General features: G+C 61.3%; 1 protein-coding gene across 1 annotated transcript; it reads left to right on the top strand.

The window, feature by feature from the left end:
* Window positions 1-2,476: 2,476 nt before the first annotated feature.
* Window positions 2,477-21,794, top strand: APLP1 (amyloid beta precursor like protein 1). Its single transcript, XM_054010378.1, has 17 exons — window positions 2,477-2,723; window positions 6,879-7,043; window positions 7,519-7,648; window positions 7,868-7,980; window positions 8,870-9,048; window positions 9,269-9,510; window positions 10,448-10,578; window positions 10,952-11,026; window positions 11,441-11,599; window positions 12,059-12,187; window positions 12,312-12,411; window positions 15,645-15,809; window positions 16,361-16,384; window positions 16,502-16,572; window positions 17,193-17,261; window positions 18,598-18,741; window positions 19,486-21,794. Exons 1-17 carry the CDS (start codon window positions 2,655-2,657, stop codon window positions 19,582-19,584), a joined length of 2,064 nt encoding a protein of 687 aa, XP_053866353.1. The 5' UTR covers window positions 2,477-2,654; the 3' UTR covers window positions 19,585-21,794.
* The last annotated feature ends 3,838 nt before the right edge of the window (window positions 21,795-25,632 follow it).

Genomic DNA, 25,632 nt, shown 5'->3' on the forward strand with positions numbered 1-25,632 from the left:
GGTGGGGATTTCAGAGAAGAGGTTGGAATGGGGGCAGGGAAGGAGTGGGAAGAGACAGGGCAGGGGTGGGGCCTCATGGAAGGATTGGAGTGGGGGCGGGGCCGAGGGCGGCGGGGGGACGTGTCAGTAGTGCGGCCCTCGGGCCAATGTACTAGTCCTCATGTGGCCCTCGTGGTCATTTGAGTTTGAGACCCCTGGTCTAACTTCTGTTGTCACAGACTTCAGGCGAGTTCCCCAGCTGCCCTGCCCCAGAGAGGTGCATCTCAGCGCTGGGCATGACATCCCTGTATAGCGTTATATGTGGTTGTTCCCAGCTGCCCTGCCCCACAGCTGGCTGCATCTCAGGGATTCATCAACCCATCTCTCTCTCTCCCCGCAGCAACGGCAGCATCATCTGCTACGTCTGGCTGCAATTCGAGGTGCCAGCATCTGCTGCCAACCTCCTGCCCCCAGCCACGGGGGCCCTGCTGGACGTCGCTCAGGACCATGCCAGCCTGCTGCAGACCCTGCACATTGATCGCAAGTGACCAGCTCTCTGGTGGGTGAGATGCCCGGGCGGGGCAGTGGGCTGGCATGGGGGGGGAATTGCCCAGATTCTGCCAGCTGGAGCTAGGGCATGAGGGTGCTGTGGGGGGTTAATCACTGCACCAGAAAGGAGTTCAGTGGGGTAGGAGGGAGCGGAGAGCACAGCATTGGGGGTCCCAAAAAAGAGGGACATGGGGGAGGGGAGAGGGGTGCCTAGACTGCACCCGGAAGGGCACTGGAAAAGGGGGGTGCTGAGATTGTGAGGTGGGTGGCCTCTCTGGGATAGGGGGCTCTTTGGGGCTGGGGCTCTGATTTTCCCAGCCTGCGCATTGGGGGAGGCTGCATCAGGGATTGGGGGGGTTCCCCCAGCTGGACTTGCCCCCTTTCCTCTCCTCCGCTGCTGACCCCTGCGCTGTGAAACCACTAGGTGACTGTGAGTGCCCCTGAAACGCAGGGACATGGGGGTAATTCTACCCCAGTGTCCTGGGGACCCTTCCACGGGGCTGAACAGTAGGGGCAGAGACTTCTGGGGGGTCTGAAGCTGCAGGACCCTGGGCAGAAGGGAGCCCCTTAGATACAGCTGTGCAGTGACCCCCGAATGGCTCCTTCTGCTTCTGATTGGGGCAACCCCCCCAAAAGCTGGCTGCATTTCAGCGCCGGGCCAGCCATCCCCATGCAGTGTTATGTGTGGCTGGTTCCCAGCTGCTCCACCCAGAAATGACTGCATCTCTGTTCCAGGTGGCTCCATTCCCCCATCCCTCCTTGCACTGCCTCCACCACCTGCGGGTGGCCCCAGGCCACGTTCTCCACCCCAGGACTGTGGAGCTGCATTTGTGGGGGTGTACGACACCCTGAGCCCCAGCCTCTGGCACTTCCTTGTCCAGTGAGGGTAACAGGGGAGGCTCAGAGGATGCTGCTGGGGTGTGGGGGAGGCACTGCGGGAGGGCTCAGTGAGGGGCATCTTGGGGGGTGCACCACGGGGGGGGGAAAGAGGGGCTCGTTAGGGCCTGGCTTCTGTCCCTGGCTCTGGGAGGGGAGTGGGGGTGTAGTGGGACTCAGGACTGCTGGGTTACAGCCTATAAGGCAATGGTGCCAATCATCTGCCACTGCCAGGCCTTGCTCAGTGTCCTGGGAAGAGCGCAGAGCCATATTGACCCTTGTGTGGGCCGCTCTGTGCAGTGTCTGGGGCCTATGTCCAGACTCCCTTGCTGGGGGCTGAGGGGGGAGGAACTGTCCCCATCTGGGTGTCCCTCTCTCCCTCGGGGCTGCATGGTCTCCCCACACACACCTTCCCGGACCAGGTCTGGCTTGGTCCGTGTTGCTAAGACCAGTGTCCCTGGCCTGGGGGAGGGGGGTTGGGCTGCACCACCCTGGGGAAGGGAGGGGAGGGCAGGGGTGTCTGTCCATCCTGCGCCAGCGTGGGCCTGTCCCTCCGCGCCTGGGCTGCCACATCCCCAGGAATAAGAACAGGAGTACTTGTGGCACCTTAGAGACTAACAAATTTATTAGAGCATAAGCTTTCGTGGGCTACTGCCCACTTCTTCAGATGCATATAGAGTGGAACATATATTGAGGAGATATATATACACACAGAGAGCTGTGCCCCCTATGAGAGAGCTGTATGTGTGTATATATATCTCCTCAATATATGTTCCATTCTATATGCATCCGAAGAAGTGGGCTGTAGTCCACGAAAGCTTATGCTCTAATAAATTTGTTAGTCTCTAAGGTGCCACAAGTACTCCTGTTCTTTTTGCGGATACAGACTAACACGGCTGCTACTCTGAAATCTGATCCCCAGGAATGGGGCTTATCCCCTGTATCCGCTGCTCCCTGGCTGTGGGTCTCTGCTCCCCGGCTGTCAGGGGAGGCGGGGTTCTGTGCGTCTGTCGCGGGGGGAGGGGTCCCGGGCTAAGGGCGGGGCCTGCCGGGGGCTGCAGCTGGCGGGCCAGGCTCCTCCTGTCACAGCCCAGCCGGAAGGGAGCCGCAGCGAGCTTGGGGCGGGGAGGAAGCGAGCGCAGGCGAGCCCGCGGACACCCAGCGTAGGGAGCTCAGGTTCGGCGGCTCGGCTCCAAGCCCGGCGAGGCGAGCTTGCGGGCGGGCGAGGGAGCCCGCCGGGAGCCGCGGCCATGGCTCTTCCCGCGGGGCTCTGGGCAGCCTGGATCCAGCTGGTGCTGAGCGCCGGAGCCACCAGCCAGGTGAGGGTGGGGGCTCCCGGGTTACGGGGCTTGGGGGGCAGGGCGGATGTATGGGGGGGCAGTATGGACGGTGATGGGGGATGCTTGGTTGGGGGCGCACAGGCAGCGCCCTATGGAGGGTTTGCTGGGGGGGGGGCGTTGTTTCTGGGCAGCCATGAGAGGCCTGGAGGCGGGCGGGGTCAGATGGAGGCGGGGGGAAGCGAAGAGGGGTATAAATCACCCCACTTCCCTTACCTGGGGCAGGCCACGACATAGGCTAAGGGGCCCCCACGCCCCTGTGTGTAGTTGGGGATGGGTTTAGCGGGAGCTTTCCAGATATGACTGTTTGGGGGGGGGGGCGGAATGAGGCACAGAGAGACTTACCAAGGTCACCCCATGAGTAAGAGAGAGAATCCAAGAGTCCTGGCTCCCAGCCCCCTGCTCTAACTCACCAGACCCCAGTCCCCTCCCTGAGCCAGGAGAGAACCCAGGAGTCCTGCCTCCCACCACCCCCTGCCCTAACCCACCAGACCCCTTCCTCTCCCAGAGCCAGGAGAGAACACAAGAGTCCTGGCCCCTACTCTCAGGGGCCTGGTGCCCCATGCTATGTGGTCAGGGGGGGTAGCAGCAGCGGCAGGCGATGCCCTGGACCCCAGGCTCCAGGTCTCAGTGCCCCCTTTTCCCAGGCATTCCCCATGGCTCCGTTCTGGGACCCTGTGCTCAGGCCCCGCAGCCCCACAGCATAGGATGGGCCTGGCCTGGAGCTGTCCTTTCACCCGCCTGGGGAGGGTCACTGTGCCCCGTGCCAATGGGGCAGCCTTGTGTTTGGGGGAGGGGAGCCTACTTCCTTGGATGGCATGATCATCACTGAGCTGTGCCCCCCCCCCCGGCCTGTGGGGCTCCAGCCCTGCACAGGGGAGCCCCCCTGGATATTAGCTGCTGCTGAGCTACCCCAAGGAGCCCCCAGTCTCTGGCGATGCGCCTGGCTGACCCCAGGCAGGCCTGGTTAGCACTCATGTCCCTGTTGTCACTGGCTGGCATGGCACATGGGGCAGCACCACAATGGCCATGCTTGTTCTGCTGCTGGTGGTAAGTGGGCCTTGTGCCCGCTGGGCTTCCCCTCCCCCCCCATCACCCTGGGCACACAGCTCTAGCCCATGCCAGCCGATCTGGGTCAATCTGGGCAGAAGGGGAGCAATGGGAGCAGTCGGGGCCTGAGAACCTAGATTTCCCCCTCCCCCCGCAATACTCCATCATGCAAGGCAGCGCCAAGGGACAGATCCGGGGGGTGGGGCAATGCCCCATGAGCGCTGCAGGAGGGGAAGGATAGGGAACCCCCTGCTGGTGCAGGGTCCCTCTGCCCTGCTGTGCCCTGTCTCTAGGAGTTTTACCCCCCCCCCCCCATGTTCAGTGCCCTGCTGCTCTTGGGTTGATGGTTAGGGCCTGGTCTTTGGAGGGGTCGGTTCTGGTGCCCAGCCCCCCACTCAACCCCTAGACCCCCCCTCCCCTCCCCTCCCAGAGCTGGAATAGAACCCAGGAGTCCTGTCTCTTGGCTCTGGGCCCCTTGATACCAGAAAGCCAAACTGGATAGAGGTGAGGAGGGCCGGGTGGGGAGCCAGGACTCCTGGGTTCTTTCCTTGGCTCTGGGAGGGGAGTGGGGTCTAGGGGTTAGAGCAGGAGGGCTCGGGGACAGGACTCCAAGGTTCTATCCCAGCTCTGGTAAGGGAGTGGGGTAGAGTGCCATAACCTCTATTCCAGATGTGTGTGTGGAGAGGGGGTTGTTCTGTAGTGGGGGATGTTGCTCCCCCCGTGGCTACCTTTGCTCCCCCCATGAATTTGGGGAGATCCCTCCGTCTGCCCTCGGTCCTATGTTCTTGCCAGTTACTACCCGCCCCCGCCTCCCCCAGCTTGCCATCTGGTGCCTTAATGTACTGATGGATGTAGCATGGATAATTCATGGGCTGGAGGGGGAGACAAGGAGCGGGGATGGAGGGGGGTGAGGGAGGGACAGAAAGTAGGGGAAAGGGTGGATGGGGTGGGAAGGGGATGGGTAGGGGGCACAGCTTGTAATTTTCACCCTCACTGCCTCCGTTCCTTCTGTTGTCCCCCTCCTGCTGCATTAGCTGCCATCCCATTAGCTGCTCCATGCAGCATCTAACCCCCTTCTCACCTGCCCCAAGGCACTGGGCTGGGGGGAGGCTGGAGTCAGCCCAGGCTAAATCGCGGCAGCTGCTGAAAAGCCAGAGTGAGCGGCTTAGCCAGGGAGAGCCGGGGTAATCCGGGCTGAACCAGGGCCAGCCCCCTCTGGCATCCCCCACCAGTGCCAGCCCTTCCCCCCCCCCCACTGCACAGACACAGCCTCCTGCCCAGCCAGTGCCCTCCCCCTCCCCCCCACAGAAACACAGCCCCTGCCCCCATGTCCCTGCCCAGCCAGTGCCCCTCCCCAGGACACAGCCACATGCCCTCCCCCACCTCAGTGCTCCTCCCCCAGTGCATCGACACAGACTCCTGCCCCTCCTGCCAGTTCACCTCCTCCACAGAGACACAGCTCCCTGCCCCCCACTTCCCTCGCTCATCTAAGTGCTCCCCATCTTCCATGCACCACACAGAGATAAGGGTCACCCTACTGGGGTGAAGAAGGGAAACACTCTGCACCCCTTCCCCCTGAAACCTGATACTTACCCAAGTGGGGGCTAAGAAAGGAAGAGCCCTCCTGATACATATGGGGGGGATCTGTGGAGGCCCCCCAAAATCCTGGGGTCTCTGATCTTTCCTGGGGCATCTGAGCTCGGGGCAAGGGTGAGGCCCCTGGGATTATGGCCCAGTGCCACAAAACAGGGCAGAGAATCCCGACCCGCAGCCCCCGCTAGCCCAGCCCTGTCCCCCACCGCTCTACCAGTGCCCCTCACTCCCGACCCACAGGCCCCGATAGCCTAGCTCTGCTGGTGCGCAGCCCCGTGGCTACCCTGGCAGGGTCAAGAATGAGTCCTTTGTTGTTGTTTTGGTTGGGCCGGGTGAGGCTGTGAAAGGCGGTTTGTTAAAGGGCCAAGGCTGGCACTGTGCCGGGCGGGGGCAGGGATGGCACCTGGTTCCTTGGTCCCAGGGCTCCATGGGGAAGGGGGAATGACCCTCATGCCCTGCTAGGAACCGTCTTCCCTGGGAAAGATAGGGGGGTATTGGGGAAAATGGGGGGGGGGGGGGGGCGGGGATCCCATTTCCTCAGCAGTGATGAGAGGTAATGGTGGGGTATGGGGGAATGAGAGGGGGAGGGGCTGGGATGGGGGGAAGGAGGGTAAGGGGAGGGAGGGCTGGGATGGGGGAGGGTTATCCTGAAGGGGGTTATGTGCGGGGGAGGGAGAGGATGATAGGGGGAGGGTTATTTAAAATTCCTTCTGGGAGACGGTCTCCATGGCGACCAGGAAGATCGGGCAACTCCATGGGGAGCAATTACCGCAGCAACAACATCCCTGTGGTTGCTTGGGAGAGAGAGAGAGAGATGGATGGGGGGGGCATGACTGTGTCACTGAACCACCCCCAGGGGCCCCCCAGCTCTGATAGAGCCCCCAAACCTGACCCACAGCCCTCCAGCTGCTGACCTAGAGGGAGAAGCCTCCGTGTCCCATTCCCTGCCCCCCTGAGCCATCCAGTCCCTTCCCTGAACAGATCGCAGCTGGTGCCCCCTCGAGGGGAAAGGCCCCGAATCCTGCCCCCATCCTCAGGGGACAATGTGGGGGGACAGCTGGGCTGGTGCAGTCGGGCTTGTACTGCCTGCGTCCCCAGGCCCCGGGTTCAGCCTCTGTTCAGTGCACACCAAAGGGGAAGGGGGCAGGATCAGCTGGGAGCCCAATCTGGCTCCAGGATCAGGACCAGGGCTCCCCTACCTGGCCACAGGCAGCTGGCATCTCCTGCTCTCATCCCAGCAAGACAGGCAGGGATGGCATGTCTGGCGCGTGCAGTGGGGTTGAGTGCGGCAGGGGCAGGGCAGGCTGGGCACTCATCCCTCCCCTCATGGCATGGCGAGGGTGGAGCAGTCCAGGCACTAACCCCTCCCCCTGTGGCTGGCACTGGGCATGGCGGGGGTGGGGCAGGCCAGGTGCTAACCCCTCCCCCCCAAGGCAGGTGCTGGGCATGGCGGGGATGAGGCTGGATGGGCACTAACCCCTCCCCCTGTGGCAGGCGCTGGGTGTGGCAGGGGCACCTGTGTCCGAGCCCCAGGTGGCCGTGTTCTGTGGGAAGCTGACCATGCATCGAAACCTGCAGACGGGCGGGTGGGACCCCGATGCTGCCGGCGCCCGCAGCTGCTTCCGCAACCGCCAGGAGATCCTCGCCTACTGCCAAGAGGTACCTGCCCCACAACTCCCCCTGCCCCACGGCTCCCCCACAACCCATGGTCTCCCCCTGCACCCTCCGCACTTGCACCCTGCCAGGAGATCCTCGCCTACTGCCAGAAGGTACCCACCCCCTCTCTCCCACCCTCCCTGCCACCCCCCTACCCCAAGCAGCTTCACACTTACCCCCTCCCAACAGCTGCTTTTCCATGGTCTGTTCCCCCCCAGTGATGGGGTCTCCCCATGCTGCGTTCTTCACACAACAGTGCAAAGGGCTGAAAGATATTTGGAGGTGGGAGACTGATCCGTCCCTGGGGGAGACCCAGGGGTGAGGAAAAAGGGGCAGAGACCCCTATTGAAGCCCTGCTGCCCCATGGTTCCTCCCCTCAGCCCCTGCTGTCTGCCTCCGTCTTTGGGGGGAGGGGCAGGATTTTATACCCCTATTGACCCCACCGGCGATAACTGCCTGCCCCCCGTCTGCCCCACAGGTGTACCCCGAGCTGCAGATCACCAATGCAGTGGAAGGCACCCAGCCAGTCACCATCGACAACTGGTGCAAGAAAGGACGTCCCCAGTGCACGGGGCATCGGCACATCGTGGTGCCCTACAGGTGCCTGGGTGAGTGAGGTCAGGTGCAGGATGCCTGGGTTCCATCCCTGACTCTGGGAGGGGACTGAGGTGGGTAGAGTGGGGGGCCAAGAGCCAGGACTGCTGGTTTCTCTCCCCAGCTCTGGGAGGGAAGGAGGGTCTGGGGTTGCAAACAGGGTGTGTGGGGGCCATGTTGACCCTGTGTGTGTGTGTGTCATCCCCCTCTCACCCCTCCCCTCCCCGCACCAGTGGGTGAGTTTGTCAGTGAAGCTCTTCTTGTGCCTGACACCTGCAAGTTCCTGCACCAGGAGAAGATGGATTCATGCGAGAGCTATGTCTACTGGCACGGCGTGGCCAAGGAGGTGAGTGTGGGCAGGGGTGCCAGAAGACCCCCATGTCACCCCCAGGCTGCCAGTGCATGCCCCTTGCGGGCTCCAGCGTGTACCACTACCTTCTGGGAGAGTTGGGGTGGGGCTTCTTGGGAGATACCACTCTCATGTGGGGTAGGCAGGGGTTCAGGACAGACAATTGGGGGGAGGGAGGTTGAGAGATACCACTGCCATCTGGGGGAAGGGGTTCTCAGGAGATAATATTCTCATCTGGGAGGGAATTCTTGGGAGATACCATTGCCATTTGGGAGCAGGGAGTTTTGGGGAGATATCGGGGGGGGCAGTTTGTGGAAGATACCACTGCTATTAAGGGGAATATCATTGCCATCTGGGAAAGGTCTAGTGCAGGGGTTCCCAAATTGGGGGTCGGGACCCCTCAGGGGGGTCACAAGGTTATTACATGGGGGGTCGTGAGCTGTCAGCCTCCACCCCAAATCCCGCTTTGCATCCAGCCTTTATAATGGTGTTAAATTAAAAACACCTTTTTATATATTTATAAGGTGGGTGGTTAGCTATGTGAAAGGGGTCACCAGTACAAAGGTTTGAGAACCACTGGTCTAGTGGGATACCATGGCCATAAGGGAGGGTAAGTCTGAGGACATACCATTGCCGTAGGGGAGTGGGCAGTTTTCAGGACATACCATTGTCAGGGGGGAATTTGGGGGAAAATATTGTTGCTATTAGGGGGTGTTAGGAGATACCACTGCCGTTGGGAGGGGGGAGCTCTCAGGAGATACCATTGCTATTGAGGAGGAGTTATTGGGAGATACCACTGCCCTGGAGGTAGGCAGCGAGGTGCTTGTGGATATACCAATGCTGGATTGTGTAGGGGTGTCTAATGCTGCTCCCCCACCTCCCCCAGGCCTGCAGCAGCGAGGGACTGGAGCTGCACAGCTATGGGATGCTGCTGCCCTGTGGGGCTGACCGCTTCCGGGGTGTGGAGTATGTGTGCTGCCCCTCACTCCCCCTCCCTGTCCGGCTGGAGGAACCCACCCCGGTCCCACACAACATGGCCCACCTGAAGGAAGAGCCCAAGCACAGGTGAGGGGACGTATAGGGCACTGTTATAGGGGAGCTTGCACCCTGCCTCCTTTGCTCGGGGCACTGCTGCAAGGGAAGCTCACAGCCACCCCCTTCTCTTGCGGCTTGGGGCACTGCTGTGAGGGAAGCTCACAGCACCCCCATTCCATGCAGCTCAGGACACCGCTGTGAGGGAAGTTCACAGCCCATCCCTGATTCTTGCCCCTCAACCCCACTGTAGTGAGAGGCTCCCAACAGGCTGGGCCCCCATGGAAGAGGAGACGCTGGAGGCAGATGGGGATGGGGAGGAGGATGTTGAGGAGGAGGAGGAAGAGAACGAAGGCCCCAGGGACAGTGCAGCCGACACTGACCCCTTCCCGGCCACCTGGGATGACTATTTCGTGGAGCCCGGTTACTACGATGACAGCGTCACCCAGACCACCATCACCACCACCACGCGGACCACCGAGGAGGAGGGCAAAGGTGAGACCCAGTCCCCGGGCAGGAGGCAGCTGCATGGGGTGGAGGGGGTGGCTGTCCACAATCCTCCAGGGCAGATGACTGCAGGGACAGAGCTGGAAGTTTCCCACAATCTCTTGGGGCTGGGCCCTTCTGGGGAGGGGATGGGGGCTTCCCAGAATCCCCTAGAGCGGGGTGCTGCTGGCAGTTTCCCAGAATCCCCTGGGGCAGGCACTGCTGGGTGGTGGGGGAGGGCTGGTGGTTTCCCAAAATCCCCTGGGGCAGGGTGCAGCTGTGCTGACCCTTTCAGGCAGGGTGGGAGTTCCCAGGCAAAGGGGGATGGCACAGCCTGGCATGGAGCTGATGCACCTGCGGATTGGGGGCGGGAGATGAGATGCTCAGCTGCCTGGGCTGTTTTCATCTCCTCCTCACATCACAATGCGGCTCCTGTTCTGCGTGGCACAGTGCCCAGCTGTGCCAGGCTGAGAGGCAGCCGCTGGAGACCCTCCACCCCGCCTGGGCTCATGAGAAACTGCAGCCCAATGCCCCAGTGCAGTGCTAGGGAGCGCTCAGCTGCAGGGTTGGAGGCTCAGCAGGGGGCGCAGTGCTGCGGGGAGTGGGGCAGGGAATCGGCAGGGTGCACCATGCTGTGGGGAGCGGGGGGCTCAACGGGGGACGCCGTGCTGTGTGGAGTGGGGTGGGGGCTCAGCAAGGGGTGCTGTGCTGCAGGGAGCCGGGTGGGGGTTCAGCAGGGGGCACTGTGCTGCTGGGAGGGGTTCGGCGGGGTGCGCCGTGCTGTCGGGAGCGGGGGGCTCAGCAGGGGACGCCGTGCTGTGGGGAGTGTGGTGGGGGACACCGAGCTGTGGGGGCAGCAGGGCTCAGCAGGGGGCACTGAGCTGTGGGGCATGGCCCGATGGGGACTCATTAGGAGGTACCGAGCTGACAGCCCCTCTCCCCACAGCCAACCCTACCCCGCACCCCACAGATGGCGTGGATATCTACTTCGAGATGCCAGGCGATGGGAGTGAACACGCCAACTTCCTGCGAGCCAAGATGGACCTGGAGGAGCGCAGGATGAAACAGATTAACAAGGTGCTTGGGGGAGGGACTCGACCCCCACATCCACCACCCTGCCCTCCCCCCTTGGTTTTTCCCAGCACGGTAGCTCACACATGGGCTCCGCCCCCATGTCATCCGTGTCTGTAGGGGTCTCTCCGTGGCCAGTTCCACATGGCCAGGGCTGCCCCCAACTCACCTGTCAGCAGGTCCTGTCAGGTTCTGACCCCCTTGCTGCCATGGGGGCATGTTACCATGTCTGTATGTGGCCCATGTGCCGGCGAGCATGGAGAATGCGCCCCGTCCCCAGCGGGACTGTGGAGCTTGCAAGCCTGGGGGATGCAGGCTGACGACAGGCAGGGTGCTGGATGTAGAGCCAGCCCCCCAATTCATCCCCGGTTCCCCCCAGGTGATGAAGGAGTGGGCCGAGGCGGACAACCAGGCCAAGGAGCTACCCAAGGCTGACCGGCAGGCGCTGAATGAGGTGAGACCCATGTCTGCTGGGAGAGCAGGGTGGGGCTGCCCCCACAGGTTCATGACCCCGCCCCCTCCCTGGCCACTCCCTCCCGACACCCAGGGCTGTCCCACAGCCTCCCTAGGGTGGCACCAAGTCTGCCTAAGGGGTTGGGGGACCCCACTCATTTGTCCCTGCCCCACTGGCACCCCTCACTTCTCCCCTATGGGTTCCTGGCCCCGCCCCCACTGACTAGCCTCTCCTCCTCTGACCTCCCTGGTCTCACCCATTTGAGTTCTTGACCATGGCCCCACTGCCTCCCTGCTCCTCCCCAGGGAGGGTTCCCGGCCCCACCTCCAATAATCTTCCCCCTGGATTCTCAGCTCTGCCCCCTTGAGGGCTCCTCACCTGGCCCCCGCTGACCCCCGGCCCCTCCCCACACAGCATTTCCAGTCTATCCTGCAGACACTGGAGGAGCAGGTGGCAGGCGAGCGGCAGCAGCTGGTGGAGACACACCTGGCCCGGGTGGTGGCCCTGCTCAATGACAATCGGCGCGTGGCACTGGAGAGCTACCTGAGCGCTGTGCAGAGCGACAGCCCGCAGGTGGGCCAGGCGGCCTGGATCCAGGGGGGGTGGGAGGGGAGGTCAGCCTAGAATGGGTTCTAGAACAGGGGTGCCAATTGGTTTGCCCTGGATTGGCTGCCCCAGCAAAGTGCTGCATAGGTTGGTGGGATGAGCCAGTCTAGAACAGGTTCTAGAAGGGGTTCTAGGGTAGGAGCACTGATTTGCCAGCTCTGACTCCTCCTCTCTCCTGTATTTGGCTGCCCCCATTAGAGCAAGTGTTGTGTGGATTAGTGGGAGTGGGTCAGTCTAGAACTGGTTCTCAAACAGGTTCTAAAGTTCAGATTTCTATTGCCTCTGCCTCTCCCCTGCGATTGGCTGCCCAGCCAGAGCAAGTGCTGAATGTATTGGCAGGGGTGGGCCAGTCTAGAATGTGTTCTAGAGTAGGGGTGCTGATTGGCCAGCTCTGACTCCACTTCTCCCCTGTGATTGGCTGCTCAGCCAGAGCGGGTGCTGCCGGCGCTGAAGCGGTACATGCGGGCGGAGCAGAAGGACCAGCGACATACGCTGCGGCACTACCAGCATGTCCGTGCCGTCGATCCCGAGAAGGCCGAGCAGATGAAGTTCCAGGTGGGGACACCCCCCCCCCCCCCCCCGTGCCCTCAACCATCCCCCACCCCCGGTGGTCAGGGGAGGGGAGCACCTGTCCTAACAGCCCCCCCGTCTGTCTGTCTCCTCCTCCATCTGTCCCCAGGTGTATACCCACCTGCACGTCATTGAGGAGCGCATGAACCAGAGCCTGGCCCTGCTCTACAAGAACCCTCAGCTCTCTGTGGGGTTGCGGGACCAGATACGTACGTATCCCGACGGCCCCTCCCTTGACAGGCCTTCACCTGGCTCTCCGCGGGGCTGTGGGACCAGATATGTGTAAACCCCAATGGCCCCCTCCCCCGGCTCTCCACAGGGCTGTGGGACCAGATACATATGTACCCCAACGGCCTCTTCCCCCCATCGGCCTCCCCCGGCTCTCCATGGGGCTGCAGGACAAGATACGTACATACCCCGACGGCCCCTTCCCCCAGCTCGCTGTGGGACCAGATACACATGTACCCTGCAGCCTCTCCCCCAGCTCTCCGTGGGGCTGCGGGACCAGATACATATGTACCCTGACAGTCCCCACTCCCCCCGGCTCTCCACAGGGTTGTGGCACCAAATACATATGTACCCCGTCAGGCCCTCACCTGACAGCCCCATCGCCTGGCCCTCTGTGGGACCAGATACATCAGTACCCCGATGGCCCTTCCCCCAACAGGCCCCTCAACTCTCTGCAGGGCTGCGGGACCAGATACATACATACCCCAGCAGCCCCCTGATGGCCCAGGGCCCCTGACATCCCTCCCCCCTGACAGTCCCCCTGGCTCTCCATGGGACTGAGGAACAAGATACGTACAAACCCCGATGGCCTAGCCCCCCAACATCTCTTCTCCCAATGCCCCCCCCAATGTACCCAGCTTCCCAAAGGCCTCTGCCTCTGATGGCCACCTGACACCCCAGCCCCTGATGGCCAGTGTCCCCAATGGCCCGGCCCCACCAATGCTCCCTTCCCCTTACGTTGCCTTCCCCCAACGACCCCCCTCAACATCCCCATCACCCACCCCTGGCTCTTGGGGGGCGATGGGACCTGTGTGTACCCCCTGCCAACTCCACTCCCAATACTCCCTCCCCACCCCTCCCCCATGACACCCACCCCACCAACTAGGTGCGTGTTCTGCCCTTGCCTGGCTCTCAGAGGGGCTGTGGGAGCTGGCTTATACGTACCCCACACCCAGGGGCAGCGAATTGTATGGGCCTGTGGTGCCCTTGTTCCACCAATATGAGAGCACAGGGGCCCGGCTCCACCAAAGTTCGGGGCCAGGTCTCTTCCCCAGCCCCACCTGCCGTCCCTGGGCAATTTAAAAGGGCCTGGGGCTAAGCCCGCTCCATTTCCAGAAGCAACTGGCACATCTCTGTGGTCCCAGGGGGATGGGGGGGCTCTGCGTGCTGCCCCCACCCCAAGCACCGACTCTGCCAAAATGGCCAATGGGAGCTGTGGGGGGTGGTGCTTGCGGGCGGCAGCACGTGGAGACCCCTCTGGCCTCCCACCTAGGAGCTGCTGCCAGAGGGGGTACAGGTCACTTTCAGGAGCAGCCCAAGATAAGTGCTGTACCCCTCCCCCTCCCCCGCACCCCAACCCCCTGCCCCAGCCCAGACCCTGCCCTCCCCATCCCCTCATGCACCCTGCATCCTCTCCTGCACCCCAACCCCCTGCCCCAGCCCAGACCCCGCTCCCAAACTCTCTCCCAGAGCCCACACCCCCTCCTGCACCCCAACCCCCAGCCCAGAGCCTGCATCCAAACTCCCTCCCAGAGCCCGCACCCACTCCTGCACCCCAGCCCAGAGCCCGCACCACCCAAACTTCCTCCCAGAGCCTGACCCCTTTACACCCAAACTTCCTCCTAGAGCTTTAGGCAGGGGTGCGTGTGTGGGAGGTGGGGCGGGACTTGGACCCATTCTGGGTGCCACCAAAAATTATATAAACCTGCCGCCTCTGCCCACACCCATCTGGGATGCCTCCTACTCCTCACCCTTCCTTGCCCCCCTCGTGCTCAGCTCTGGGAGGGGAGTGGGGTCTATTGAGTTAGAGCAGGGAGGCTGGGAGCCAGGACTCCTTGGTTCTATCCCTGGCTCTGGGAGGAGTGGTGTGTGACGGGTTCGGTCACAAAGACCCTCTTGGGACTCTTACCTGATGTATTTAAACTACTTCTGAACCCGTTTTCCCTGCTAGTTTGGGACTCCAGAACCCTGCCATGTTGAGCCAGACACGCTAGTCTGCTGCAACACAGACCCAGGTCTGGTCCATGCCCCCAAAGCTGCAGACTTTAACCAAAAACTGCTCAAGTCACCTATCTCCAGCACCCAGGCACCTAGTTCCCAATGGGATCCAAACTCCAAATAAATCCGTTTTACTCTGTATAAAGTTTATACAGGGTAAACTCATAAATTGTTTGCCCTCTATAACACTGATAGAGAGAGATGCACAGCTGTTTGCCCCCCCCCGTATCAATCACTTACTCTGGGTTAATTAATAAACAAGTGATTTTATTAAGTATAAAAAGTAGGATTTAAGTGGTTTCAAGTAATAACAGACAGAACAAAGTAAGTTACCAAGCAAAACAACAAAACACGCAGGTCTAAGCGTAATACATTTAAGAAACTGAATACAGGTAAATCTCACCCTCAGATGTTCCAATAAGCTTTTTTTTAATAGACTAGACTTCTTTCTAGTCTGGGCCCAATCCTTTCCCCCGGTAGACTTCTTGTTAGTTCCGGCTCAGGTGGTATCTAGGGGATTTCTCATGACTGCAGCCCCCTTTCTTCTGTTCCACCCCCTTATATATCTTTGGCACAAGCCGGGAATCCTTTGTCTCTCTCTGGGTTTCCACCCCTCCGTCTAAATCCTTCTAAATGGAAAAGCACCAGGTTTAAGATGGATTCCAGTAGCATGTGACATGTTCACATGTCCTGTGAGACTTCATTAATCACTGGCTGTCACACAGTAAGGCTTACAAGTAAACAGAGCCATTTACAACCAATTGTCCTAGCTAATGGGAGCCATCAAGATTCCAAGCCACCATTAATGGCCCACATTTTGCATAGTTACAATAGGACTTCAGAGTAATACTTCATATTTCTAGCTTTAGATACAAAAATGATGCATACATAGAAATAGGATGATCACACTCAGTAGATTATAAGCTTTGTAATTATACCTTACAAGAGACCTTTTATATGAAGCATATTCCAGTTACATTATGTTCACACTTGTTTGCACGCCATATGTTTTATGGAAATATGCTATGTCACATGGGGTTTAGTGGTTAGAGTGGGGGGGCTGGGAGCCAGGATTCCTGGGTTTTATCCTGAGCTCTGGGAGGGGAGTGGGGTCTAGTGGTTAGAGCAGGGGGCCAGGTTCCCAAGAGGTGGTGGGGATGCTTCTTGCTGGGGAAGGTCTCTCCCTGCTGTGACCCGTGTCCCCTGGTCTCTTCAGAGGAGCTGCTGCGGGCAGAGCGGGCAGGGACCAGCAGCCTGCTCACCACGTCCATCTCCGAGACACGCACCACCGAGGAGTTCCTGCCGCTGGACAGCAGTGAGGACCTGAGCCCCGAGGACCATCCTGACCACCTGGGGGCTGGGGACTTCTTCCAGGGGGAAGGTGAGGGGGTGGGGCCAGAACCTGGGGGGATGGATCCTATGGGGATGGGGGCAGGGCCAGAACCTGCAAGGGCAGAGCCAGAGCCTGTGGGGGTGGATCTCATAAGGGTGGGGCCAGAGCATGTGGGGCAGGAACTGATGGGGAGTCCACAACCTGCTGGGACAGGACTAGAACCTACAGGGCTGGGACTGTAGAGAAGGTGAAAGGACAAGGCCAGAACCTTTGAGGGTGGGGCCATGACTCATGGCATGAGGCCAGAACCCAAAGCATCAGGCCAAGGGCAGGGAAGGAACTAAAACTGGTGGGAGAAGTGCTGTGGGGCAGGGAGGGGGATTTGAAGGGGATACCCCCCCCATGTGCCTGTGCCTACCCCAGGCTGTGGGGGTGGGGACGGGGACAGGGCAGTTTGTTTTCCATGGGGTGAGTCAGCATGGGCCCCCCAGTCCCCACCTCAACATGTCTGTTGTCTCTGCTCTGTGTCTCTTCCTGTCGCTCCCCCACCCCACGGGCCGTCTTCTTCCGCCACTCCCGTGGGGACCCCTCCTCGGCAGACTCCCAGCCAGCCACGAAGAAAGGTGAGTGCCTGGGGGTGGCCGACTGCACCCTGTCCCCTCGCAGGGATCAGCCTGCTTGACCTTTACTCGCCAGGACTACTTCCCCCACTGCCTACGTGACTCTTTTCTTCCCCACAGCCTCGGGGATGGCGGCGGAGTATGACTACCTCACCAGCGAGAAGATCCCGTTGGGCAAGGATGAGGAGAGGGTGAGCAGGTCTGGGGACTCGGGGGCCACCCCACATTAGTGAGTAGGGGTGGGAGGGGAACAGCCGCTCTGGGATGCACAAGACCTTCCCCTGGATGGAATGAGGGCACAGCTTGACATGACCCCCCTCAGCTGGGGATGTGGGTGCAATGCATGATGGGAGAGCAGCTTGATGTGACTTCCCATGAACGGAATGAGGGCACAGTGCATTATGGAAGACATGATTTCCTCCAAGGGTAGGTCTATACTTAACTCTGGGTCTGGCGGTAAGCAATCGATCTTCTGGGATCGATCCCGGAAGTGCTCGCCGTCGACGCCGGTACTCCTGCTCCGCGAGAGGAGTACGCGGAGTCGACGGGGGAGCCTGCCTGCCGCATGTGGACCTGCGGTAAGTTCGAACTAAGGTACTTCGACTTCAGCTACGTTATTCACATAGCTGAAGTTGCGTATCTTAGTTCGAAGTGGGGGGTTAGTGTGGACCAGGCCCAAGACTATGATGACAGTGTGTAAGGGGAATGCGGCTAAGCACCATTTACCCACAATACTTGGCACCCTATTGCCATGGAGGGATAGGTGTCCCCTCTCAGCTCTAATGTGTGTATCCCATCCCCCCGCCCCCAGGTAAACATCTCCGTGGGGGACATCAAAGAAGTGGTGTACAAGTCCCCGGAGATCCAGCGCGACGAGCTGGTAAGCAATTGCGACATCCGCAACGGCAGCACTGCCTCCCTCCACCCCACCATGTACACCCCCCATCCGTGTCCCCCTGCAGTGCTGCCTCTCCCCACCCCCCATCCGTGTCCCCCTGCAGTGCTGTCTCCCCACCGCCCCCACCACTGCACCCCACAACTGTGTCCCACTGCAGTGCTGCTTCCCCTCTGCTGTGTGCCTGCAACTGTGTCCCCCTGCAGTGCTTCCACCCTCCAGCCCCGCTCCACCGTGTGCGTTTTGAAACTGTATCCCTCTGTAGTTCTGCCTTCTCATGGCCCTGCTGTGTGCGCTCCGCATTGCAGTCCCCCTGTGGTTCTCCCTTAAGTAGGGTTACCATATTTTAATTTAAAAAAAGGAGGACACTCCACGGGGCCCCGGCCCCGCCCCAACTAAGCCCCTTCCCTGGCCCCGGCCCTGCCCCAACTCTGCCCCCTCCCCTGAATGCTCCGCCCCCTGCTCCTCCCCTGCTTCCTGCAAATCAAATGTTCACGGGAAGCCTGAAACAGGGAGGCAGCAGGTAAGCTGGGGCTGTGGCGGGATGCGGCGCGACCCAGTCCGGCTCCCCTGGCCGAGTGACTCCCTCTGGCGGCTGGCCGGCCCAGGCCAAGAGGCTCTGGCCCCGGCGTTTCCTGCTGGGCTCGGCTCGGGTCCTGGGGTGCCGGCCCCCGGCCCCGCACCTCCGGCCCTGGCCCCCGGCCAAGCACCGCCGGGCCCTCCCTCCCTCCCTATTTTCCCAGACATGTCCGGCTTTTTGGGATTTCCTCCCGGACCGGGATTTGAGGCCCAAAAAGCCGGACATGTCCGGGAAAATCCGGACGTATGGTAACGCTACCCTTAAGCCCCTCCACTCCTGCGCGTGCATACAGCTATGGACACTCTACCACCATGTTCCCCTTTGCATTGGTGCCCCCAGAGCTGCGTGCACCCTTCAACTTGCTTCCCCCTCCCCCCGCGATGGTGCCTCCTGCTCACTTGCCCCCTCCATCACTACTGGATGCAATCCCCATCCAGTAGCACCTCCTCCCATACGCACTGCTGAGTGCATTCCCCATCTGCAGTCGCAGTCCTTCTGCTGTGCACCCCCAGATGCTGCAACCTTGCCCTTGCCCCATCATGAGCCCTAGAAAGTCTAAGGTGTCCCTGACAACCTGCACCCCCCCCCGGGGGATGGGGGGTAAAACTAACCTGAACCCTAAACTGGGGCTCCTCCCTCTAGGGCTGTGGGACCTGCCCCTCCTTGCTAAGCCCCCCAGCCTCCCTCAGTGAGTCTACCAAGAAAGGGGAAGGAGCACATGACTCTCTCTGTCCCCCACAGGAGCCGGACACCCTGGTAACCATTAACAGGGGTGCCCTGATTGGCCTGCTGGTGGTAGCAGTGGCGGTCGCCATGGTGATCATTATCAGTCTCCTGATAGTTCGCCGGAAGCCCTACGGGACCATCAGCCACGGCATCGTCGAGGTGACGACCCCTTCAACCCCTCACAGGGACCGCTGTCCTCATAGGACACAGGGTGGGGTGGCACAGCCAGGCAGAGCCAGAGATGGAGCCCAGGTGTCCTGGCTCCCAGCTCCCCGCCTTGCTCTGACCTACTAGACCCCACTTTCCTCCCAGAGCTCAGGACAGACCTAGGACAGCTCCCAGCCACACTGTACTGCCTGCTAGCGATGGGGTTTGGGAGCAGTCACCCTAAATCTTTTCATTTGTGGGAAAAGGGGGCGGAGCCTCCAGCACCCCTAACTATAGGTGCCGACTCCATGGATACTCCGGGGCTGGAGCACCCACAGAGAAAAATTGGTGAGTGCTGAGCACCCACCGGCAGCTCACCGCCCTGCCCCCCGCTCCAGCTCACCTCCACGAGCGTGCTGCCGTGTCCTGCTTCTCCCTCCTTCCCTCCTAGCGCTTGTGCCGTGAAACAGCTGTTTCGCGGGGCAGGGAGGAAGGGGGGGAGAAGGAGGAACGCGGCACGCTGGGGGAAGAGGTGGGGCCGGGGTGGGGATTTGGGGAAGAGATCCAATAGGGGCAATGAGGGGGTGGAGTTGGGGTGGGGACTTTGGGGAAGGGGGTGGAGTTGGGGCGGGGCCAGGGGCAGGGAAAGGGTGGAGTCGGGGCAGGGGCAGGGGCTATGAGCCCTGATTGGCGCTAGAGAAAGTTGGCGCCTATGCCCCTAACCTCTGTGTCTCTGTCTATCCGTCCCTGGGGCAGGTGGACCCCATGGTGAGCCCCGAGGAGCAGCAGCTCAGCAAGATGCAGAACCACGGCTACGAGAACCCCACCTACAAATTCTTCGAGGAGATGCATTGAGAGGCCGGCTGCACCATGGGTGGGAGGGGCAGTGGGGGGGACATGGCGTGAAGCATTTACAAACTGCTACCCCTCCCCTAACACTGACAGGAGAGGATTAAACCCCCTTCCCCCTCATGCCTTCCCATCCCATCTCCCCTTCACCCACTGTCCCCCCACAATGCTACCTAGCCTCCCCAATGTGTCCCCCTCCAATGTTCCCCAGCCCCCCACAACCCTGCCCCTAGTGCTCCCCCAGTCCCTTTCCCATTCTGGTTTCTAAACAGCCCACGCTGCCCCCATGGAATCATGTCCCTACAATGAGGGGGGGCTTTGGGTGTGCTGTAGCAGGGGTGTGGTGGGGGGGTCAATCCCATCAGCTGGGCTGTGGGGGGTGTTCAGGGAGGTGGTTTTTCTAGGTGTTTCAAATGTGTGCACATGCACACAAGACCGTAACTACACACAGCAACCCACCAATGTGCACCCTCTCTTACGTGCAAGGCTATGACCTACGTCTACACAATTCAGACAGGTTTCCTACATCCAACACCCAGCCCTACACACAGCAACACTTGTGTCCAAATCCACGTGCTGTTAGGTGCACACATACACACATGTCCCTCGCTAGCTGTACTTAGTATCAGAGGGGTAGCCGTGTTAGTGTGTATCAACAAAAACAACGAGGACTCCAGTGGCACCTTAAAGACTAACAGATTTATTTGGGCATAAGCTTTCATGGATAAAAACCTCGCTTCTTCAGAGGCATGAGTGAAATACCTGTATCTGTAACTTTCACTCCACGCATCTGAAGAAGTGTTTTTTTACCTACGAAAGCTTATGACCCAATAAATCTCCCCAGACTCCTTGTTGTTTTAGCTGTACTTAATTTATTTCAAAGCTTGATTTGGGGAGGGGCGTTGGGGTGGGGAGCAGTGGGATAGGGTATATCCACTTCCCATGACTGGAGGGTTCGGTGTCTGGAGCAGGCAGGACTAGGCAGCGTTGCCCTGGGTCTCTCCAGAGCCTACATTTGCCCCTTGCCCTGCCAGAAACTCCACACACGACTCCACAAACTCCCCACCCCAGTAAAATGGCTGAAATAGGATATACCACCTTAACTCCTGCAGTGAGGGGGGCAGTGGGGATATATCCTCATGCCAGCGGGGGGAGGGGGAGTTGGGATATACCATCTTGTCCCTGGCCGTTGGGGGGGGGGAGTGTATTTGGGACATACCACCTTACTCCCTATGGGGGTGGGGGGAAGATGGGGTGGGGGTTAACAAAATAAAAAATGAGGGTAATTTATTTCCTCTGCGTAAAGCTGCGTGCACCCTGGGTTTTGTCCTTTGTTCCATCTGCATTTAGTGTCGGTAGAGTGACCAGACAGCAAATGTGAAAAATTGGGACAGGGGTGGTGGGTAATAGGAGCCTATATAAGAAAAAGACCCAAAAATCAGGACTGTCCCTGTAAAATTGGGACATCTAGTCAGCCTACGTAGCGGTAATGGAGCGTCAATGGTCCTGCGATCAAGGGAGATCTTTGCTCTGGGGCTTGGTTTTATTGGGGGGAGGAGGGGCGAGAGGTTCAGCTGGGAGGAGTTTGACAAAACACCTGCTGCATTTGGGGGGTATTCGGGATATACCATAGTGCCACTGGTAGAAGGGCACAGGTTGATACAGTCGGGAGCTACCATTTTACATCTTCAGGCAGAAGGGGGCCTTTGGGATATACCATCTTATCCCGTTTAGCAGGGGGTTGCATTGTGGATTTACCATTTTATTCCCTTGGAGTAGAGGAGTTGCCTTAGGGATTTACCATTTTATCCCCTGGAGTAGCGGGGGCATGGGGTTTGCAGGAGCTACACTATCTTCATCTCTGGGAGGGGGGAGATTGCAGTGACGCTGGCACCTCCCACCTGCACTCCTTAGGTGGGGGGCCAAACCAAGGATGATGGGGGCTTATCCCTCTAACTACCAGTGACACCCCAGAGGGAGGGATCCCCTTGATAATTCCACCCCCCCATATAGGCCCCCCAGTTGTTGGCATGCCGCTATTTTGCATGTCTGTGTTTAAAGAAGGGAGGGATGACGGGGGGGGTTGATTGCCCCCCAAACACACCTATCCCCCGGGTCTCTGTCCTCCACACCCGTGTGCTTCTCTTTAACCCTTCTGTGCCCTGCCTGCAGAGCACCAGGCTGCTCGCTCTGCTTCACACTCTTTGGGGCTCACACAGTTGGAAATGGCAAGATGGAGAACGTCACCCGCTGCTAGCGGGGGGGGGTGTCGTGTCCCCCCCCCCCCCCCCCCGGCCACCACCCCAACTAATAAAATAGTCACTTCCGGAAACCCATCATGTGCCTGGACTTTCTGTGCTGCTTGAAGTCAGGGGAGGCTGGGCAAGGAGAGATGCTGCCACGTGGGGCCCCTGTGTTGTAGGGTGGGGTGGGGCTCAATAGGGAGCATAGTGCTGCAGGGAGTGGGACGGGGGTCTCAGCATGGGATGCTATGGTGCAAGGAGCAGGGCTCAGTAGGGGATGCCTTGCTGCAGGGAGCAAAGTGGGGGGCTCAGGAGGGGCGCTGTGGTGCAAGGAGGGGGGCAGGGCTCAGGAGGGGCGCTGTGGTGCAGGGAGGGGTGCGGGGCTCAGGAGGGGTGCTGTGGTGCAAGGAGGGGGACAGGGCTCAGGAGGGGCGCTGTGGTGCAGGGAGGGGTGCGGGGCTCAGGAGGGGTGCTGTGGTGCAAGGAGGGGGGCAGGGCTCAGGAGGGGCACTGTGGTGCAGGGAGGGGTGGGGGGCTCAGGAGAGGCGCTGTGGTGCAAGGACGGGGTCAGGGGTCAGGAGGGGCACTGTGGTGCAGGGAGGGGTGGGGGTGCTCAGCAGGGGGTGCCGTGCTGCAAGGAGGGGGGCAGGGCTCAGAATGGGTGCTGTGGTGCAGGGAGGGGTGGGGGGCTCAGCAGGGGGTGCTGTGGTGCAAGGAGGGGGGCAGGGCTCAGGAGGGGCGCTGTGGTGCAGGGAGGGGTGCGGGGCTCAGGAGGGGTGCTGTGGTGCAAGGAGGGGGGCAGGGCTCAGGAGGGGCGCTGTGGTGCAGGGAGGGGTGGGGGGCTCAGGAGAGGCGCTGTGGTGCAGGGAGGGGTGGGGGGCTCAGGAGAGGCGCTGTGGTGCAAGGAGGGGGTCAGGGGTCAGGAGGGGCGCTGTGGTGCAGGGAGGGGTGGGGGGGCTCAGCAGGGGGTGCCGTGCTGCAAGGAGGGGGGCAGGGCTCAGAATGGGTGCTGTGGTGCAGGGAGGGGTGGGGGGCTCAGCAGGGGGTGCTGTGGTGCAAGGAGGGGGGCAGGGCTCAGGAGGGGTGCTGTGGTGCAGGGAGGGGTGGGAGGGCTCAGCAGGGGGTTCTGTGCTGCAAGGAGGGGGGCAGGGCTCAGGATGGGTGCTGTGGTGCAGGGAGTAGGTGGGGGGGCTCAGCAGGGGCCGCCGTGCTGCAGGGTGCCTAGCTCGGCAGGATGCACCACGGGGGCTCAGTAGGCTCGTTCACCTCTTGCTGGCCCAGTACAGTGCTAGGGGGTGTGCTGCTCAAGCTATTAGGGTTGTGTTGGATAGGGTTACCATACGTCCAGATTTTCCCGGACATGTCCGGCTTTTGGGGGCTCAAATCCCCGTCCGGGGGGAAATCCCCAAAAGCCGGGCATGTCCGGGAAAATCAGGAGGGAGGGAGGGCTCGGCCGGGGCCTCTTTGGCCGGGCCGGTGCGGGGCCGGGCCGGGGTCGCGGGGCCGGGCGGGGAGCAGGGGGCGCGGTGCCGGGGGCCGGGCCGCCGGGGGGTGCGCCGGGCCGCGGAGCTGGTCCGGGGTCGCGCCGGGCCGCGGAGCCGGGCCGCTGGGGGGTGCGCCGGGCCGCGGAGCCGCGGGGTGCGCTGAGCCGCGGGGTGCGCTGAGCCGGGGGGCCGGTCCGGGAGCCGGTCCGGGGTCGCCGGGCTGCGGGGGTGCGCCGAGCCGCGGGGGTGCGCTGAGCCTGGGGGCTGGTTCGGGAGCCGGTCCGGGGTTGCGGGGCCGGGGGGTGCGCCGGGCTGCGGGGGTGCGCCGAGCCGCGGAGCCGCGGGGGTGCGCCGAGCCGGGGGGCCGGTTCGGGAGCCGGTCCGGGGTCGCGGGGCCGGGGGGTGCGCCGGGCCGCCAGGGGCCGGCCGGCAGTGCTGGGCGGGCCGGGTGTGGTCGGCCGGGGCCGGCCGGCACCCCAGGGCCCGAGCCGACCCAGGCTGGAGCCGCGGGAGGGCCAGCCTAGGCCGCACCTCCTCCCCCCCCCCCCCCCTTTACCTGCTTCAGGCTTCCCGCGAATTAAATGTTCGGGGGAAGCAGGGGAGGGGGCGGAGACTTTGGGGAGGGGGCGGAGTTGGGGAGGGGGCATGGGCGGGGCCGGGGGCGGGGCCGGGGTCCCCTGGAGTGTCCTCCATTTGGAGGCACAAAATATGGTAACCCTAGTGTTGGATCCTAGGGGAAGGCGCTTTCTGCTGGGAGCCTGGAGTCCTGGGCTCAGCCTAAGGCCAGCAGGTCTTCTGTCCAGGAGCACCACAGCCCCAGTCACTGACAAGGCCCTGCTCCTGTTCCTTAAGGCAGCCATGGCCTACTGCTGTCCTCGCAGAGGTTGCTGCCCAGGACGGACTCGGAGCCACCCCACGTGCCACCTTTCAGATGGGATGTGCTCTGACTAGGAGCTTTGGGCCCCTTCCTCAAACTGTTACAATGCAGTGCTCTCAGAGAGCCGAGACAAAACTTGTGAGTCCTAAGTCCCAACTCCCAGCCCCCCCCTGCTCTAACCCACTAGAGCCCACTCCCCTGCCAGAGCCAGGATAGAACCAAGGAGTCTTGGCTCCCAGCTCCAACCCACTAGACCAGGGGTGGGCAAACTTTTTGGCCCCAGGGCCACATCTGGGAATGGAAATTGTACAGCAGGCCATGAATGCTCACAAAATTGGGGGTTGGGGTGCAGGAGGGTGCCCTGGACTGGGACTCAGGTGTTTGGAGGGCAGGAGGGGGATTGGGGTGGGGCAGGGGGTTGGGGCACAGGAGGGGGACAAGGGTGCAGGCTCTGGGGGGTGCTTACCTCAAGCAGGTCCCAGAAGCAGCAGCATGTCCCTCCGGCTCCTATGCAGAGGCACAGCCAGGTGGCTTTGTGCGCTGCCCCATCTGCAGGTGCCACCCCTGCAGCTCCCATTGGCCATGGTTCCAGGCCAGTGGGAGCTGTGGGGGCAGCGCTTGGGTCGGGGGTGGCATGCGGAGCCCCCTGGCTGCCCCTATACATAGGAGCCAGTGTGGGGACATGCTGCTGCTTCCGGGAGATGTGTGGAGCAGGGCAAGCCCCCGACCCTGCTCCCTGGTGGAAGCTCAAGGGCCGGATTAAAACATCTGGAGGGCCAGATGCAGCCCCCGGGCCGTAGTTTGCCCACCCCTGCACTAGACCCCACTCCCCTCCCAGAGCAGGGGATATAACCCAAGAGTCCTGAATTCAGCAGTCATGAATCTTGGTACTTATCCTGCCACTAGCCTCCCACGATCATCACCCTCTACTCTGATGTGTGATGAGTTTACAAGACCTCAACCCATCCCCGTTCACACAGCACCCTGGGTTTGGGGGTGGGGATCCAAGACCTCCCCTCCTCAGCTAGCTGCAAACAGGCCTGTACCTGAGCTGTGGCATGTTCTGTGCCAGGGTGAAAGGGCAGAGTCGGGGCCCTTCCCCTCTAGGGACAGCTGGTCCCACAGCGGGGCAATGGCTGACTCAGAGGAAAGAGCAATGGGGTGTTCCCAGCGTTACTGGACATGCTAAAGACAGACTGGGGCATGAGAACCATTGTGGTGTGCAGGGGCAGGCTCCCCATGGGGGTGCTTCCCCACAGTGGTGCCACTCCCCCCCTAGGGTGACCAGATGTCCAGATTTTATAGGGACAGTCCTGATATTTGAAGCTTTTTCCTATATAGGCTCCTATTACCTCCCACCCCCATCCCGATTTTTCACCCTTGCTATCTGGTCACCCTACCCACCCCCCCGCACCAGCCCGGCTACCAAACACAGCTCCTTCCCCAGCCC

This window comes from Malaclemys terrapin, chromosome 21 (genome assembly GCF_027887155.1).
Source record: "Malaclemys terrapin pileata isolate rMalTer1 chromosome 21, rMalTer1.hap1, whole genome shotgun sequence".
Classification (NCBI taxonomy): domain Eukaryota; kingdom Metazoa; phylum Chordata; order Testudines; family Emydidae; genus Malaclemys; species Malaclemys terrapin.

Coding starts and splice junctions, on each gene's coding strand:
- APLP1 (XM_054010378.1), top strand. CDS start 2,655: ATGGCTCTTCCCGCGGGGCTCTGGGCAGCCTGGATCCAGCTGGTGCTG. Junction 11,600..12,058: donor TGCAGAGCGACAGCCCGCAG/GTGGGCCAGGCG, acceptor TTGGCTGCTCAG/CCAGAGCGGGTGCTGCCGGC. Junction 12,188..12,311: donor CCGAGCAGATGAAGTTCCAG/GTGGGGACACCC, acceptor ATCTGTCCCCAG/GTGTATACCCACCTGCACGT.